The sequence below is a fragment of the Bufo bufo genome, chromosome 8, assembly GCF_905171765.1.
Source record: "Bufo bufo chromosome 8, aBufBuf1.1, whole genome shotgun sequence".
NCBI lineage: Eukaryota > Metazoa > Chordata > Amphibia > Anura > Bufonidae > Bufo > Bufo bufo.
Window position 1 is genome coordinate 60641580 of NC_053396.1, and position 19939 is coordinate 60661518.

General features: G+C 46.2%; 1 protein-coding gene across 3 annotated transcripts in view; it reads left to right on the top strand.

Annotated features, from left to right (window-relative positions):
• Positions 1-19939, top strand: part of LOC120977724 — a 660911-nt gene that overhangs the window by 428672 nt on the left and 212300 nt on the right. For all 3 annotated transcript variants that reach the window (XM_040405799.1, XM_040405798.1, XM_040405797.1), the window contains one exon: positions 833-945. In XM_040405799.1, the coding sequence (XP_040261733.1) occupies positions 833-945 (113 nt within the window). The remainder of the gene's footprint in view (positions 1-832; positions 946-19939) is intronic.

Sequence of the window (19939 nt, forward strand, 5' to 3'; positions counted from 1 at the left end):
AGGCCGGATCTGGTTTAATGCCTTTCAATGGGCATTCATTCCGGATCCAGCCTTGCGGCAAGTGTTCAGGATTTTTGGCCGGAGCAAAAAGCGCAGCATGCTGCGGTATTTTCTCCGGCCAAAAAACGTTCCGGTCCGGAACTGAAGACATCCTGATGCATCCTGAACGGATTTTTCTCCTTATTCAGAATGCATTAGGATAAAACTGATCAGGATTCTTCCGGCATAGAGCCCGGACGACGGAACTCTATGCCGGAAGAAAAGAACGCAGGTGTGAAAGAGCCCTTAAAATGAAGAAATAAAATACATTTGGATTTTACTTGCTGGTTCACATTTCCACATTTTCTTCACATGATGGTACAGTACAAACTTCATCTCCTGCTCTTTTATTCTTCTTCCTCCTTTGTCCCCACATCAGCAGTAACCTCCATGGAACATACTGCCAAGCCCTGTGTTTCATAGCAGGAGGAGGCACTGTGTGATGCTGCCACCTGCTGGACTCAATAATTATGCCTCTTCTAAACAAGAGGAGACATAACCATTACAGTCTTCACACTGTTGGCTACATGGGACTCCACCTTCCTCTAGGCCTCTGTGCAAGCTGGACCGGTTGCACAGGCGTTTGGTCTGCCCATAACACTGTGCGCTTGTAAATAAAGATGTGGCTGTAATATTCCTTTAAACAGAGAGCTCTCATGCCCCCCAATCGTCCTCTTTATATTTGCTTAAAGCTTTTAGCATTCATTTTTGGATTAGTCACTGTAATCAGTATCTGGTTGTTTAAACGTTTTATGCAGTTATGTATACATGTTGTCCTTTTTTTGTCCATTAGGAGACTGGATGGATGAATTTCAGCTTGCATCCTTTTCTTCAGTGTCAGGTTCTCCAAAGAAGGTGATTATGTATGTATCCGACTGTGATGTTACAAGTCAAATAATTGATCAGGTGAGTATTGCACAGGATTGCCGATGTTTTTCTGCACAGCTCAGCATTGCTAAATGATAGTTGCAGTCATAATAGTGATGTCAAGGCAACATAATCTGCATGTTTACCTGAGGTTATCTTTAGAATTTAAAACTCTTTTAAAAAAAATGTGTTACTTGCCTTTCTGAAGAGATATCTTCCCTTTTTCTGAGTGGGAAGCAGTTCACATGACAAAATCCAATACCCAAATCTCCCAAGAAGCACTATATTTAGCTGTTGTTAACCTCTTCTTCATCTGCATAGAAAAAAACAGCCACCTACTGTATAACCCCAGAGATTCCCAATGATACATAATGCCCCCACAATCTCCTTCTCAACTCTCAATAGAACAATATACAGTAGCTGTATACTTCTGTGAATTTAGAAGTAGAGATCAACAGAAGAAAGGTATCTTGGCCACTTCACCGGCTTCTCTAGGATATCCCTATGCCAGCACTGAAGGGAGGGGAAGGGAGCTGAGAGGCTACTTATCAAGTTAGTCTTCCTCTGAATGCAGATAAAAGTGTACCAAACTGATAAACAGCAGGGAGTGCTACCACAGAGAAAGATGTTTTGCACAGTTACGCTTGAAAGTTTGTGAACTTTTTAAGAATTTTCTTTATTTCTGCACAAATTTAACCTAAAACCACATCAGATTTTTATCCAAGCCCTAAAAGTAGATAACCAGAAAAAGACACAAAAATATTACACTTGGTAATTTATTTATTGAGGAAAATGATCCAAAGCCACATGTTTGTGAGTAGCAAGTATGTGCCTGTAAGTATGTGAACTATTATGATTGGCAGATTATTTGAATGTGAAATTAGAGTCAAGTATTCTCATTCAATGGGATGACAATTGAGTGTGAGTGGGTTTTAAAAAACAGGTATCTTTCAAAACATGGAGTAGGTATATCACCCGTAGGGGATATAGGACATAAGCGCTGATGCACAATCAAATTCAACTAGTCCTATGAAGTTGGCACTATGCTTGGTGCCAATCTGAGTAATTAGGTGATTTTGCTGCACAATTAAGTGGTATTATGGTGTTAATAACTGTTGTGGTGGGTCAGGATGTGTAATCAACGGCTGAGAGTAAGCGGACAGTATGTAATATAAAGGTGTTAGCACTGGGAAAAAACGGCAAGTGGGAGGTGAATACTGGTATAACTACTATCCTGGGAACCTTGTTTGTTCTTTCTCCAAGGAGTTCCTTATGTCGGTGTTCTGTTATGTTCGTTCTGTATTCTTCTTGTTGTTTCCGTGGGGATGTTGATATCCTTTCAAGTCCCGGCGTTCTTCTTGCTCTCCTGTCAGCAGCAGCGCGGCCCCGGCCGGAAGCACGCGCGTCGCGAGGGAGCTTGATCCGTTACCCGGGAAACCTCTGGCGGTGACGTCACCTGGTGCGAGTATGGTGGCCTCCAAGGGGCAAAAGACTGTAACCATACTCGCACCAGGTGACATCACCGCCAGAGGTTTCCCGGGTAACGGATCAAGCTCCCTCGCGACGCGCGTGCTTCCGGCCGGGGCCGCGCTGCTGCTGCTGACAGGAGAGCAAGAAGAACGCCGGGACTTGAAAGGATATCAACATCCCCACGGAAACAACAAGAAGAATACAGAACGAACATAACAGAACACCGACATAAGGAACTCCTTGGAGAAAGAACAAACAAGGTACCCAGGATAGTAGTTATACCAGTATTCACCTCCCACTTGCCGTTTTTTCCTAGTGCTAACACCTTTATATTACATACTGTCCTCTTACTCTCAGCCGTTGATTACACATCCTGACCCACCACAACAGTTATTAACACCATAATACCACTTAATTGTGCAGCAAAATCACCTAATTACTCAGATTGGCACCAAGCATAGTGCCAACTTCATAGGACTAGTTGAATTTGATTGTGCATCAGCGCTTATGTCCTATATCCCCTACGGGTGATATACCTACTCCATATACACTTTTACTAGGGAGAACAATAGCTCCCCAAAGACATCAAGCAGCAGGATCTCCCCACCCAGGTAGATTGATACAAATCTATTCAATAGGAGCGCAGGGGGGTCTCTATTTTCTCCTTATCTTTCAAAACATGTTTGTCGAAGTGCATTATGGCATGTATAAAGGAAATTCTGAGGACCTCAGAAGAAGAGTTGCTGATGCTCATCAGGCTGGAAAAGTTTAGAAAACCCTCTCTAAAGGGTGTGTACTCCACCAATCCACAGTCAGACAGATTGTGTACAAATTGAGGAAATTCAAAAACATTATTTCTCTCCCCAGGAGTGGTTTACCAAAAATGATCATGGCAAGGCATACAATAGTCCACAAGGTCACAAAGGAACCCAAAATAACCTCTAAGCAACTAAAGGCCTTTCTCAGCTTAGCTAATGTTAATGTTGGTGGTAGCATTGTTTGAGCCTGTTTTTCTGCATCTGGGCTAGGACAGTTTGCCATCATTGATTGAACAATGAATTCTGAATTGCAACTACAGATTAAAAAAAAAATGTCAGGACAACTGTCCTTGACCAGAATCTCAAAAGACAGTAAGTCATACAGCAAGGCAAGGACTCTAAGCACAAAAGCCATTCTACCAAAGAATGGTTAAATAAGAATATAGTTAAAGTTTTGGAAAGGCCAAGACAAAATCTTGACCTTAATAAAATGTTGTGAAAGCACCTGAAGTGAGAAGTTTATGGGAGAAAACCCACCAATATAACATTTATTTATAGTTATTTCTGGAAAAAGGGGTCACATCAGATACTGAAGGCAAAGGTTTGCATACTTTTTAACTCACTGAGATATTGGATAATTTTCTTTAATAAATAAATGACCAAGTTTGATATGTTTAACATATTCGTTTGATTTGGTTATCTTTAGAGATGAGAGAAGTTTAAAAAAAATTTAATTCGGCAACTTCATAGAAGTTCACCAAGAAGCTGATTTGTTCAGAATGAATTTGTCACGAATCGCTATAAATGAGGTATTCCCAGGCCATTCTGCCTTAGGGTACGCCCACATGGAGCGGCCGTGCTGCAGTGAAGAACCACATGGCCAATTAGCTCACAGCTGTCTGTATAGTCGATCTTAGAGATGAGCGAATTTCTAAAAAATTTGATTCAGTCGGTTCGCCGAATTCTCAGAAAATATTTGATTCGATTCAAATTTATTCATTGCGAATCACTTTAAAAAAACTGCTATTTCCTGGCTGATTTCACATAGATGTGTACAGAATAGTGTTGAGCGAGCAGGCTCGGCTGAACTGCTGTTCGGCTCAAGCATCGCTATTCTCGGCACATGGCGGTACTCGGCTGAGTACCGCATGTGCTCAAGCGCCATGCTCGAGTCTCCTCCCCGCACAATAAACATGCAGCTAAGTACTGCCCTCACTGTAATTCCAGTAGCCATGTTGGCCACTGGCATTACAGTGATTGGCTGGCCTGAAAACGTCATTGGGTGCTATATAGCACCCGATGACGCATGTTCGGCTCATTTGTAGTCAGGGAGAGCTACGCTTCGGTATGGACAGAGAGTGTAGGCAGTCTGATTGCAATCAATTCAGTAGAAAAAGGTTTCAAAGGCCCAAAAGTCCTTTTAAGGACTATTGTGTGTGGTGGCAGTCTGGCAGTATTTTATAGCTACAGTTTTTTTTCCCAGCATTTACAATAATCTTTCTATAGAGGGTGTCTGCAGTGACTAGTGACATCTGTCCAATACCTTCTGTGTGTCAGGGCCAGAGATTGGAGAAATATAACTGAAAAATACTATATTTTTTCCATCATTTTCAAAAAATTTCATATAGAGGGTGTCTGCAGTGACTAGAGACTTCTGTCCAATACTTTGTGTGTGTCAGGGCCAGAAATTGGAGAAATATAAATGAAATCTATTTTCCTTTTTCCATACTTTTCTATACTTTTTCCATATACTGTGCTTGCTGTGAACTGTGACATCCGTGCCACATCTTGTGTGTCAAGCGTGCATATAACATTTAATATGCGCAAGGTGATCCCACACTTGGAAATTCCAAAGTGCTCTTTTCATCGCTATTACTTAATTTGGCCCTCTCGCCAAGCATGCTTGAAGAGGGACATGAGATCTTGTGCCTTGATTCCCAACCTCTTCAGCATCCACAGTCACAAGAACATGACGGTGGGGAATGGCAATTAGTGTTTAATGAGGTGGATGAAGATGAGACACAGTTGCCAATGAGTCAACTGCAATTACTGTCTCAAGAGGTTAATGAAGAGGATGAGATACAGGCGTCAATCACTGAGGTTGTGGTTAGGTCAACAAATCAAGAGGATGATCACAGTGAGGAAGTGGAAGAGGAGGTGGTGGACAATGAGGTCACTGACCCAACCTGGGAAGGTGGAAAGCCGAGGGAGGACAGCAGTACAGAGGGGAAAGGATCCGCAGCAGAGCAACAGGCTGAAAGAGGCAGTGGGGTGGCAAAAGGGAAAAGGCGGGCCAAACAGGCCCGCAACTGTTCCATAGAGCACCCTCTTGCATAAATCTCCCTTGCCAAGGGGTAGGAGTTCCGCAGTATGGCGCTTTTTTATGGAAAGTGCGGACGACAAAAGAATAGTATTTTGCAATCTGTGCACCACCAAAATGAGCCAGGGGGTGAGCACTAGCAACCTCACCACCACCAGCATGATCGCACCTTCAGCGACCACATCCACTTCCCTGTCCCAGCGCAGCATCCAAATGTCATTACCCCAGGCATTTAAACGCAAGCGCAAATACCCAGCCAACCACCCACAGGCCATAGCACTAAATGCGCACCTTTCAAAATTACTGGCCCTGGAAATATTGCCATTTAGGCTTGTGGACACTGAGGCCTTCTGCAGCCTGATGTCGGCGGCCGTCCCGCGGTACTCTGTCCACAGCCGCCACTATTTTTCGAGGTGTGCAGTGCCCGCCTTACACCAACATGTGTCCCGAAACTTCACAGGTGCCCTGACCAACGCAGTTACTGGGAAGGTCCACTTAACCATGGACACATGGACAAGTGCATTTGGCCAGAGACACTACATTTCAGTGACGGCACACTGGGTAAACATTGTGGAGGCTGGGAGCGAGTCGTACCTTGGGATGGCATGGGTGCTACCGACACCGAGGATTGCGGGCCCTAATTCCATCAGGGTTTCCGTCAGCACCTACGTTAGTGGCTCCAACCCCCACTTCTCCTCCTCCTCCACTTTTTCCTCTGAATTATCCGCGTGCAGCACCAGTCAGCCATCAGCCGGTACATGGAAGCAGTGTAGCACTGCAGTGGGGAAGCGTCAACAGGCCATGCTGAAGCTGATATGCTTAGGGGACAAACAACACACCGCTGCAGAGCTGTGATAATGGCTGTAACTTGGTGATGGCTTTGGAGCTCGGCAAGCTCACACACATCCCATGCCTAACCCATTTCTGCAAGTCATCGACAGCTTCAGCCGGTCTGTCAATGCTGCAGCAGGGCTTGAAATTGCCAGCTCACCAGCTGTTGTGCGACGGGAGCACACGCTGGAACTCCGCGTTCCACATGTTGGCCAGGCTTTGTGAGCAGCAGAGGGCCGTAGTGGTATACCAGCTGCAACATGGTTATCGCCTTTCCAGTCAGCTTCCGCTAATCAGAAGCAAGGAGTGGGCATCGATGTCTGACCTCTGTGAGGTTTTAAGAAACTTTGAGGAATCAACACAGATGGTGAGTGGTGATAACGCTATTATCAGCATCACCATCCCACTTCTGTGTCTACTCAAACGCTTGCTGCTCATAATTAAGGACGATGCTTTGCATGTGAAAGAGGTGGAAATGGGGGAAGGAGACATTACACAGGGTGATAGCCAGACCACCCTCCGTGTGTCTTCTCAGCGCGAATTGGACGATGAAGATGAGGAGCAGGAGACGGTTGCGTCCACTACAGCGGGTAGTACCCATGGAAGTTTAATTCCATCTGTTCAGCGTGGGTGGACAGAAGAGGAGGAAGAGGATGAGAAGATTGAGAGTGATCCTCCTGATGACGACAGCGAAGTCTTGCCTGTTGGTACTCTGGCACACATGGCTGACGTCATGTTAGGCTGCCTTTCCCACGACCCGGATTACTGGGTGTTCAACCTTCTCGACCCCCGCTACAAAGAGATTTTCCTATCTCTCATTCCTCTGGTGGAGAGGACAAACAAAACGGTGCTATACCAGAAGGTCCTTGTTGAAATATTGCTCCAAAGTTAATAGGGCAGACATCCGAATGGATCTTTGCCGTCACTGGGACATGCGATCTACTAGAAGTTATCTAGAGTCAACAAAGTGGCAGCAGGCCCTCACCTACAAGTCCAGTCTCAGTAGCCAAGAGTCTGGTCAACACAATCCTCACCATGATGGCACACTGGGTGAACGTTGTGGAGGTCGGGAGCAATTTGGCTGCTGGCACCAGACTTGTCCTCCAATAGATCCTCGTTAACGGAAAGTGTACTCATTCCAATAACAGGGCCGCTTAGGAGTGCTGTATTGTTATTTATCATCACTACCTCCTCGAGTCAGGAGTGGGTAATTGCCATGTGCCTGCTGCTTTCCTTGGATGCTTGTGCTTTAACCACCTCCGGACCGCCTAACGCAGGATTGCGTTCCGGAGGTGGCAGCGCTGCGCAGAGTCACGCATATACGCGTCATCTCGCGAGACGCAAGATTTCGCTCAAAGCCGGCCCGCGCATGCGCATCGCGGGCCGGCAAAATTAAAAGAAGTATTTCGTCACCAGCCTGCCAGCAACGATCATTGGCTGGCAGGCTGGCGATTTTCAAAAAATCCAATCCAAAGTCATATAACAGATCATATTAGTAAATATGATCTGTTATATGGCTTGTCTGCTCCTGTGCTGGTCCTTTTCGTCGGTTGGATCCAGCACAGGAGCAGACTGAACTGTGAGTAGCACCAACACTACACCTTAGCCCCAGATCACCCACCTGCACCCCAATTAACCCTTTGATCACCCCTTTGATCGCCCCTGTCAATCACTAGTGAAAGGAAAAAAAGTGATCAGTGTAAACTGTCACTTTTTTTTTTTCACTGGTATTGGCTGTTAGGTTTTAGGGATAGTTTAGGCCCCTTGGTTAGGTAGTTAACGTCAGTTAGCGCCCACCCCACCGCACCGCAGTCACTTTTATTCGCTGTTTAGCGTATCGCTAATCAGCATTTGTACTTTTATAGTATCTGTAAGTGATCAAAACTGATCACGGTCAGATCTATAATAGTATTAGTGTCACTTTAGTTCGCCCTCCACCCAAAACGCAGTGTTTGCCCACACGTGCGTTCACCCACGCCCGCCCCACCGCAGTGACAAAAAAAATATATTTTTTGATCACTGCACATTCATTTTACACGCACTGCGGCGATAAAAAAATCAGTTTTTATATTTTTTATCAACCGCAGCGGCCTCCGGTACTTCGCTAGCCTCCCCTTTGTAAGACAGGTTTGCTTTTTTTCCTGGGTAGTCTCAGGGAATACCCCTAAATTTAGTAGTCCAAAATGTCAAACAGGGGGTATTCTTCTGAAGAGGCCTACAGGATTCTGACCCAGTCGGATGAGGAGTGGGAACCCTCATCTGACGAATCTAGCGGGTCAGAATATGAACCTGTGGAAAGCAGTGGCTCTCTGACCCAAAGTTCGGACGAGGAGGTGGAGGTCCCTGGCAGCACCAGGCGTACCCGGCCCCATGTCGCTAGACCACAGGTTACGCAGGATCCGCTTCAAGAGCAGCAGAGTGGGGCTGTCGCTGCCGGATCACGTGGTGAGGCATACACCAGCAGCGCAGCCCTTCCTGGACCTAGTACCAGCACTGCCGTACAACCTGGTGAAGTAGCGAGCACCAGAAGGGCAGTTGAAGCTGGTACGGTGGCACGTGCAATAGTTACCCCGTAGCAGCCACAGCACAGACAGGCCCGTAGAGCCCCTAGAGTCCCTGAGGTGCTGGCAAATCCTGATTGGCAGTCACCAACTTCAGCCGCACCAGTAGTTCCCCCTTTCACCGCCCAGTCTGGAGTTCGGGTTGAGACGGCTCAAATCGGTTCGGCCCTGGGATTTTTTGAGCTGTTCTTGACTGCGGAGCTCTTGGACTTAGTCGTGGCAGAGACCAACCAGTATGCCACACAATTTATAACCGCTAACCCGGGAAGCTATTATGCCCAGCCTTTCCGGTGGAAACCAGTCCAAGTTTCCGAAATTAAAATTTTTTTGGGCCTTCTCCTCAACATGGGCCTGACAAAAAAGCATGAATTGCGGTCATATTGGTCAACGCACCCAATTCATCACATGCCCATGTTCTCTGCTGCTATGTCCAGGACACGATTTGAGACCATCCTGCGTTTCCTGCACTTTAGCGACAACACCACCTCCCGTCCCAGAGGCCACCCTGCTTTTGACCGGCTCCACAAAATTCGGCCCCTCATAGACCATTTCAACCTGAAATTTGCAGATTTGTATACCCCTGAGCAAAACATCTGCGTAGACGAGTCCCTAATACATTTTACCGGGCGCCTTGGCTTCAAACAATACATCCCAAGCAAGCGTGCCCGGTATGGGGTCAAATTGTATAAGCTCTGTGAAAGGGCCACAGGCTATACCCACAAATTTCGGATCTATGAGGGAAAAGATCAGACCCTGGAGCCGGTCGGTTGCCCTGACTACCTGGGGAGCAGTGGGAAGACAGTCTGGGACTTGGTGTCACCCTTATTCGGCAAGGGGTACCATCTTTATGTGGACAATTTCTACACAAGTGTGGCCCTCTTTAGGCATTTGTTTCTAGAACGGATTTGCGCCTGTGGCACCGCGCGAACTAGTCGCGTGGGCTTCCCCCAACGGCTTGTAACCACCCGTCTTGCAAGGGGGCAGAGGGCTGCCTTGTGTAACGAAGAACTGCTCGCGGTGAAATGGAGAGACAAGCGTGACGTTTACATGCTCTCCTCCATTCACGCAGACACGACAATCCAAATTGAGCGAGCAACCCGTGTCATTGAAAAGCCCCTCTGTGTCCACGACTATAATGCGCTCATGGGAGGGGTGGACTTCAATGACCAGATGTTGTCTCCGTATTTAGTTTCCCGCAGAACCAGACGCTGGTATAAGAAGGTGTCTGTATATTTAATTCAATTGGCGCTCTACAATAGTTTTGTTCTCTACAGTAAGGCTGGGAGAACAGGATCCTTCCTCAAATTCCAGGAAGAGATCATCGAGAACCTCCTTTACCCAGGAGGTTCCGTGGCCCCATCCACCAGTGTAGTTAGCCGTCTACACGAGCGACATTTCCCCAGTGTCGTTCCTGGTACCTCAACCCAACCGTCACCCCGAAAAAGATGTCGTGTCTGTAGCAGGAGTGGAATAAGGCGTGACACCCGCTATTTCTGTCCTGACTGTGCTGACCACCCTGCCCTATGCTATGGAGAGTGTTTCCGGAAGTACCACACACAGGTACACCTAGCATAGGGATCACATCTCACCAGGACAGGCACACAGGGCTATTAGGGCCCATTCACTCACAGCTGCTGCAAACCTCTCCTTTCACCTGGGATAAAGTGCATAACGTACTTCGCCACATCTTTGGGCGATTTGCGCTTTGCACATTGTCCCATGGGGAAGGAGAGGTTTGTTCTATAAAGGTAAAAAAAACTAAACAAAAAAAAAAATACCGGTAAGTAAAAAAGTTAAACGTTCAGTTAAAAAAGTTTAAAAAAAGTTTCTATGTTCTGTTCAACAGTTAATAAAGTTATTGCTTTGCGGCCTGGTTTTTTCTTTTTTGTTTTGTTTTTTTTACCTTTCAGGTGGACCAACCGATCGACCAGCTGCAGCACTGATGTGCATTCGGACAGAAGCATTGCGCTGCTGTCAGATTACACGCAAGTCGGTGTATGCGGCGCTGCAAGACGAGATTTCTCCTCTGCAGTAAAAGATACGTTTGCCGAGGCATATGAGCTGAGGAGGTGGCGGTGTTCATATACTTTGGCAAACACTTTGTATATATAAAAAAAAAAATCCCGGCAATGATTTATTCATCCACATCGATTGATGTGAATGGAGAAATCTGGTTTGCCAGGGCATACGAGCTGAAGTGGGTATGGATGTTGGGCGGAGCTCCTATGTCCTGGCAGACGCCTTTCCCCTCCTTTTTCTTTTTTTGGCAGAGATTTTTTCATCCACATTGATCGATGCGAATGAAGAAATCTGTGCCGTTCATTTTTTTCTTTCAGCCCAGAGGCTGAACGGAAAAAAAAAAATCTCATTACCCGTATGCTCAATATAAGGAGAATAGCAGAAACTCCTAATGCTGGGCATACATGTAATGATTGCGGAGACCCTCAAATGCCAGGGCAGTACAAACACCCCACAAATAACACCATTTTGGAAAGAAGACACCCCAAGGTATTCGCTGAGGGGCTTATTGAGTCCATGAAAGATTGAAATTTTTGTCCCAAGTTAGCGGAAAGGGAGACTTTGTGAGAAAAAAATCAAAAAAATCAATTTCCGCTAACTTGTGCCAAAAATTATTTTTTTCAATGAACTCGCCATGCCCCTCATTGAATACCTTGGGGTGTCTTCTTTCCAAAATGGGGTCACATGTGGGGTATTTATACTGCCCTGGCATTTTAGGGGCCCCAAAGCGTGAGAAGAAGTCTGGTATCCAAATGTCTAAAAATGCCCTCCTAAAAGGAATTTGGGCACCTTTGCCCACCTAGGCTGCAAAAAAGTGTCACACATGTGGTATCTCCGTATTCAGCAGAAGTTGGGGAATATGTTTTGGGGTGTCATTTTACATATACCCATGCTGGGTGAGATAAATATCTTGGTCAAATGCCAACTTAGTATAAAAAAAATGGGAAAAGTTGTCTTTTGCCAAGATATTTCTCTCACCCAGCATATGTAAAATGACACCCCAAAACACATTCCCCACCTTCTCCTGAGTACGGAGATACCAGATGTGTGACACTTTTTTGCAGCCTAGGTGGGCAAAGGGGCCCACATTCCAAAGAGCACCTTTCGGATTTCACAGGTCATTTACCTACTTACCAGACATTAGGGCCCCTGGAAAATGCCAGGGCAGTATAACTACCCCACAATTGACCCCATTTTGGAAAGAAGACACCCCAAGGTATTCCGTGAGGGGCATGGCGAGTTCCTCGAATTTTTTATTTTTTATCACAAGTTAGTGGAAAATGATGATTTTTTTTTTTTTTTCATACAAAGTCTCATATTCCACTAACTTGTGACAAAAAATAAAAATTTCCATGAACTCACTATGCCCATCAGCGAATACCTTGGGGTCTCTTCTTTCCAAAATGGGGTCACTTGTGGGGTAGTTATACTGCCCTGGCATTCTAGGGGCCCAAATGTGTGGTAAGGAGTTTGAAATCAAATTCTGTAAAAAATGACCTGTGAAATCCGAAAGGTGCTCTTTGGAATATGGGCCCCTTTGCCCACCTAGGCTGCAAAAAAGTGTCACACATCTTGTTTCTCCGTACTCAGGAGAAGGTGGGGAATGTGTTTTGGGGTGTCATTTTACATATACCCATGCTGGGTGAGAGAAATATCTTGGCAAAAGACAACTTTTCCAATTTTTTTATACAAAGTTGGCATTTGACCAAGATATTTCTCCCACCCAGCATGGGTATATGTAAAAAGACACCCCAAAACACATTCCTCAACTTCTCCTGAGTACGGGGATACCAGATGTGTGACACTTTTTTGCAGCCTAGGTGGGCAAAGGGGCCCACATTCTAAAGAGCACCTTTCGGATTTCACAGGTCATTTTTTACTGAATTTGATTTCAAACTCCTTACCACACATTTGGGCCCCTAGAATGCCAGGGCAGTATAACTACCCCACAAGTGACCCCATTTTGGAAAGAAGAGACCCCAAGGTATTCGCTGATGGGCATAGTGAGTTCATGGAAGTTTTTATTTTTTGTCACAAGTTAGTGGAATATGAGACTTTGTATGAAAAAAAAACATCATTTTCCACTAACTTGTGACAAAAAATAAAAAATTCTAGGAACTCGCCATGCCCCTCACGGAATACCTTGGGGTGTCTTCTTTCCAAAATGGGGTCACTTGTGGGGTAGTTATACTGCCCTGGCATTCTAGGGGCCCAAATGTGTGGTAAGGAGTTTGAAATCAAATTCTGTAAAAAATGACCTGTGAAATCCGAAAGGTGCTCTTTGGAATATGGGCCCCTTTGCCCACCTAGGCTGCAAAAAAGTGTCACACATCTGGTATCTCCGTACTCAGGAGAAGGTGGGGAATGTGTTTTGGGGTGTCATTTTATATATACCCATACTGGGTGAGAGAAATATTTTGGCAAAAGACAACTTTTCCCATTTTTTTATACAAAGTTGGCATTTGACCAAGATATTTCTCTCACCCAGCATGGGTATATGTAAAAAGACACCCCAAAACACATTCCTCAACTTCTCCTGAGTACGGGGATACCAGATGTGTGACACTTTTTTGCAGCCTAGGTGGGCAAAGGGGCCCACATTCCAAAGAGCACCTTTCGGATTTCACAGGTCATTTTTTACTGAATTTGATTTCAAACTCCTTACCACACATTTGGGCCCCTAGAATGCCAGGGCAGTATAACTACCCCACAAGTGACCCCATTTTGGAAAGAAGAGACCCCAAGGTATTCGCTGATGGGCATAGTGAGTTCATGGAAGTTTTTATTTTTTGTCACAAGTTAGTGGAATATGAGACTTTGTAAGAAAAAAAAAAAAAAAATCATCATTTTCCGCTAACTTGTGACAAAAAATAAAAAGTTCTATGAACTCACTATGCCCATCAGCGAATACCTTAGGGTGTGTACTTTCCGAAATGGGGTCATTTGTGGGGTGTTTGTACTGTCTGGGCATTGTAGAACCTCAGGAAACATGACAGGTGCTCAGAAAGTCAGAGCTGCTTCAAAAAGCGGAAATTCACATTTTTGTACCATAGTTTGTAAACGCTATAACTTTTACCCAAACCATTTTTTTTTTACCCAAACATTTTTTTTTTATCAAAGACATGTAGAACAATAAATTTAGAGCAAAATTTATATATGGATGTAGTTTTTTTTGCAAAATTTGACAACTGAAAGTGAAAAATGTCATTTTTTTTGCAAAAAAATCGTTAAATTTCGATTAATAACAAAAAAAGTAAAAATGTCAGCAGCAAAGAAATACCACAAAATGAAAGCTCTATTAGTGAGAAGAAAAGGAGGTAAAATTCATTTGGGTGGTAAGTTGCATGACCGAGCAATAAATGGTGAAAGTAGTGTAGGTCAGAAGTGTAAAAAGTGGCCTGGTCTTTCAGGGTGTTTAAGCACTGGGGGCTGAAGTGGTTAATAACTTGCCACTCCCTCTCTGGGTGGTTCACAATTGGGAAAAAAAAGGGGCAAGGAAACAACAGCCAATCAGATTTCAGCCATTGACCTCCCTTTCAGGTGGTAGCCCTTTATCAAGCTCCCTCTCCGACATCGAACCCTGATTCCCCGTTACCCGTGATCACCATGGTAGGCCCACAAAAGAACATCGAAAGTTGACAGGACAGACATCCGAATGGATTGTCGCCATCACGGGGACGTGCAATTGCCCAGAGGTTATCTAGAGTCACAAATGCGGCAGCAGGCCCTCTCCCCTAATGTTTTATATGATCAGATCAGCAGGCCCTTGCTCCAAATGTTTTTGAGGGTCACCAGCAGGCCATCAATCATAATTTTTCAAGGGTGTGTAACAAAGGGTGTTTTAAAGTGCCGCTTCCTTGTAATTTTTGGCAGCCCTTTCACTTAGTGCATAGGTTTTATGAGTGTAGGAGTCCCACTACCTGTACTATTGTACCACAATGTGAATGAGGCTCTCCATTATGTGATATACAGGTTGTATCAGAGTACCTCTTCCTTGTAATTTTTGGCAGCACTTGCACTTTATATACAAGTAAATATACAGGAAAGAATGTTTCTTAACAATTTTTCCCCCAATTTTTTTTTTCCGGTTTTGTGCATATTATTGTCAGTCTGTAAAAGTGGCATACTATTTGGACAACATGGTTCCCAGCAGCGACCTGGAAGTCCAAGATGCATCGAGACATCCTCCCCATGCTGTTCACGAACCATTTCGGTGGTGTTTCCATCAATTTCTGACCTTTTCCTATGAACCAGGAACCCTCCCCTCTTCAGAGCAGGTGGTGCCGGGTTTAATGCTTGGGTTCTTCCATTGACGTCTATTATACTCGGTGCTCAGAAGAGCACCCGAGCATCCCGACATGTTCGGCCAGAGCACACGAGCACTTTGGTGCTCGATCATCACTAGTACAGAACTTGGTCTATTAAAAGATTATAAGTAGAGCCCCCTGACAGAGTGGAGAGGGTGTCGGCAGTAAGTTTGTGTTAACATCACTGATTATTTTGCCCTTCCTCTGATCCGACAGAACAATAACCCCCAAAAAACGGATCCTGTCTGTTGAGCATTCGCCTTCACTCGGTCAGAATTTGTTCAGTAATCCATCAGTATTTTAAAAGCAAAAAATAAACTGGAGTGGATACAAAACATGACATGTGAATGGAATCTTTGCATGTCTTCTGTGTTTTGTACCCATTCCTTCTTTTGGCTAACAAATCATAAGCCAATTATGATGCAAAATAGGGACCATGTTATACAGGCCTTACAGCTGCTACATAGACAGGATCCGTTGTGCATCTAATGTTTCCTTCCTTCTGACAGATCAGAAGAAGGGTCAAATAAATGATGAAATCAACCAGGCCAAAAAGGCAAAATACTGGCCCAGTCATGGAGTGGTGAGGTGGGAACAGCATGAGAAGTCCACAGAGTGACCCAGTGACATAGTGTTGAGGTGGCAGCAGCATGAAGAGACCACAGAGTGGTGAAGTGGCAGCAGCATGAGGAAACCACAGAGTGGCCCAATGACAGTGTTGAGGTAGCAGCAGCATGAGGAGACCACAGAGTGGCCCAGTGACATAGTGGTGAGGTGGCAGCAACATGAGGAGACCACAGAGTAGTGATGTGGCAGCAGCATGAGGAGACCACAGAGTGGTAAATGGGCAGCAGCATGGGGAGACCACAAAGTGTCCCAGTGACATAGTGTTGAGGTAGCAGCAGCATGAGGAGATCACAGAGTAGTGATGTGGCAGCAGCAGCATGATGTCACGGACACTCCTGTGACGGGTACCAGGAGATCAGAGAGACTGGCAACACGTGGGTTAATCTGACTGGTTCCTTGTGGATCATTTGTTTCGGTTATGTTTTGGTAATGACCACACCTCTTGCAGGTGTTGTTGGTTTATTCATTTAACTTCCCCTATTACTGCTTACCCCTTCTGGGGGTGTGGTTTATAACTTTAGTTTCTGAACTCTTGACTAGCTGGTTGTTGGATCTCGGTAGAGCTTCTGGCGCTGCCTTTGCTCCACGTGAGGTTAAGTGTCATCTTCCCTATTTGTATTTTGTTTGTTGTATTTCCCTGTCTTTTGTATCTAGGCCTGACAGAGACTCCTGTTCATCCTTCTGGTGGAGGAATAGGTTGTCTCAAGTCCAGTCACTGTACCAGGAGCCTACAGGGTGTGTTAGGGCTCTAGGTTCCTGTGTATGAAATTTCCTATCATTGAGGTCAGTTCATACTGATAGGTAGTCAGGACTTGTATTAGGGTTGTTCTAAGAGGTGTCCCCTTTCCTCCTGTGCTCGATGTGGATTTTCCAACCCACACCACATCCGTGACACATGAGGAGATCACAGAGTGGCCCAGTGACATAGTGGTGATGTGGCAGCAGCATGAGGAGACCACATAGTGGTGATGTGGCAGCAGCATGAGAAAACTACAGAGTGGCCCAGTGACAGAGTGAAGAGGTGGGGGGCAATACCAGTAACAGCTGAAGAGTAAGAGCACCTGGCAGCAGGTGTGGCATCAGGCGGGTGGCAGCAACTTAATAGTAGCTGAAGCAGGTAGCCAGAAGATACAGGTGTCTTTTGTCAAAGTGTTGGTGTGGCACCATGGGTGATCTAGTCTGATGCATCAGGCACTGGTGTTTGAAAATCCGGGATGATCCATGCCTGATTCATTTTGGTCCACATTTTGGGTGGACAGGCGAGTTCTCCTTGGGGTGACTATGGTCCCCGCTGCACTAAACACCCGCTCTGATGCCACACTGCTGGCCGGGCAGGAAAGCTTGTCCATGGCAAACTCGGACAGTTGCGGCCACAAATCGAGTTTGGCTGCCCAGTAGACCAGGGGATCTTCGATTTGGGGTGGCAGGGCGCACTCCAAGTATACTACAACCTGCTGGTTCATGTTCTGCTCTATGTCTAGCTGCTGCTGCTGGTGAGTAGTTTCTTTAGTAGGCGGGTGAAGAAAACTGCTCATCAGTGACTCTAGACTTAAGTTGCTGCTGATGGAGCTGGTACTGCTCCTGCCCCCCCCCCCCCCAGCAGTCATGGCAGTGGAACGTGACCGCAGAGGTGCAGCGTACTCAAGTTGTGCGTAGTAGGTGTTTCTGAGTGTAGTAGTGCAATATACACTAACCTGGTACAGCTGACTCTCTGCAAGGGCAGGTATAGGTAGGGAATAGTTCGTGGCGCCAGTGCCAAGTAAACGGTGGCACGCCGTTTGCGGATGCAGGAATAAATTGAGGAAACGTAGTCTTAAACAGAACTTCAACTTTAGTAGTTTGCAGGCAGAGACAATATTGGAAACGCAGTTCCTCAGCATACAGTCGATTTTGCAATTCGGTCGATGCAGGCAATTCAGTACAGCAGGGTAATTACAGAGTGTTGAACACAGGATTTGCAGCAAAGGAGCTTGCACTCTAACTCTGTCTGATCCTGGAATGTAGCAATTCTTCACCAAGGCCCATTAACCTAAGTCTGGCTTTATATCCTTGATTATGGCTTAAATAAGTACCTCCTCTGTTTCTCTGAGTACCTCTGGCTCCTCTGATCTTTGCCTCAGTCTCTCCTAGCTTCTGAATGGTTCCTCAGGCCCTTAGGCTAAGATGTTCCTGCTTCTGCATATGGGTATTCAGGAGGGAATCTTCTCCTGAACAGCAGGCTTCAGGCCTGGACTTGTCTCAGACATAGTCTAAACTCCAACTGTAGGTTACAGATACTAGACTCCGTCTCTCCTGCACTTCCTGGTCTGGCCTTATATAAACTAGGGCTCCCTAGCTCCCTCTATGGACTAGAAGTAGGAATGACACCCCTAGCAGGCCTGTAAGTGCAAGTTTCAGTGACAGGAAAATACACACATTACATTACATTTTATAAAACTGACATAAAGCAACTTCCCATAATTAGGAGGGACGACAGCACACCAAGTGACCTTTGGTAGTAACGGGTATTACAACTCCCGTATACTACATACCCCACTGCTTTAAGCTGAGTACGACCTCGTACTCCATCATGGGTCTCCCAACTGGAATCTCTACCTGAAATAGAAAAGAGAGACATGCAGGCATACATACATGTAATTCATCTGCATTTACATCAGGTCCAATTGGCAAAAGTGAAGGGTAGTGACAAGGGGCGTCGTTCTCTTCTCTCAGGATAGTGAATGGAACGGGGGCGCTGACCTGGCACAGCGTAACATTAGAACCAGGATAGTCCATGACAATGAATAAGTCCATGATAAAACAGTAGAAAACGGTATAAAAGTTCTTGGAGGCTCAAATAACAAACATGAGTCCGTACCCAGGTTATTTCTTATTAAATCACAGAGGCTCTCATGCGGTGGAGTCCATCTCTGGGCACAATACTTTTAAAAGAGTAAGAATCTCAGAGGCTCAGGTACTTTTGAGTCTGTCTCCGGGCACGGTTCCTTGGTAACTGGTTGCACAATAAAATGGACAGCAAAGACAAGTGCTGTAACACCCCTGATCAACCTGAAAAGGGGGTGAAGGGTAAAAGGTGCAACAAAGGAACAGGCACAACTTGGCGTGGGTAACAAAAGCAGGCAGGAGGTCCTGGAAACAAACGTGGCCTTGCTGACTTTGTGATTTCAGTGGTCAACACCTACCACTGAGCCGTGGACAAACTGGCAGCTGCAACAAAGGACCAGCAACATAGGACTCCTGTCCTGGAAGGGTTAACATCACCTTCTGAAGAAATAAATCACAGGCCTAGCAGGCTGATCACAGTGGCATATTGTAGCTACTTGGCTCTGCTGGGAGGTATCTTCTGTAGTATTCCTCTACAGGAGGATGGGCCCACATGACTGTATCAGGGGGCAGCTGCAGGGTAAAGGGGCCCCTAATAGGTATTGGCCCCATAGGCCTAGGGGTAAACCCTCTGGTGGGCCGTGCCGGCCCTGGCATGATCACTGCAGGGGGTGACATGCTTGGCGCCGCCGCAGCAAGCGGTCCGGTGCTCTGGGTGCAGCAATTCACGGCAATCGCGGGTCCGTTCTGGGGCACTGACGGAGCGGTGACAACAGAAGGCGGTCGGCGGGTGGTGACAGGCACCCTTACCTCATCCTTCCTCGGCGGTGTCTGGATCCTGGCGGTGTAGGTCTTCCGCAACTCCCGCAACTTCTCCTCCAGCCGGACGATCTGCTCACCGATACTCTCTGTGTCGGAGTCGCTGTTCTCTGCTGGCGCCGCCGGCGCAGGTACAGTCACCGATGACGCAGACTCGGCCTCTTCAGGTTCTGGACTTGCATCTGGTCTCCGTCCCATCCGGATGTTCTCAAAGGTAGCACTAAGTCCTTTTAACTGTTCCAGCTCTGATATTGTCTTCTCCCGACGAGGCAGCTCGGGGGAAGGGTAAGGGCTCACCCATTTTTCCAACACGGTTGGCTGCCAGAAGACGTTCGGCCCAATGAAGGAGCTCCGCTCCTGAAAGGCGTGATGGGCCGGCTCTGGAGAGCGTTCCGGTTCTCGCTCGCAGCCAGAGTAGTCTTCTCCTTCTTCTGCCTCCCAATCCTCAGGTCCTCGCTTCGGACGGGTCACAGCAGTCGCATAGGGGCCGCGCAGGCC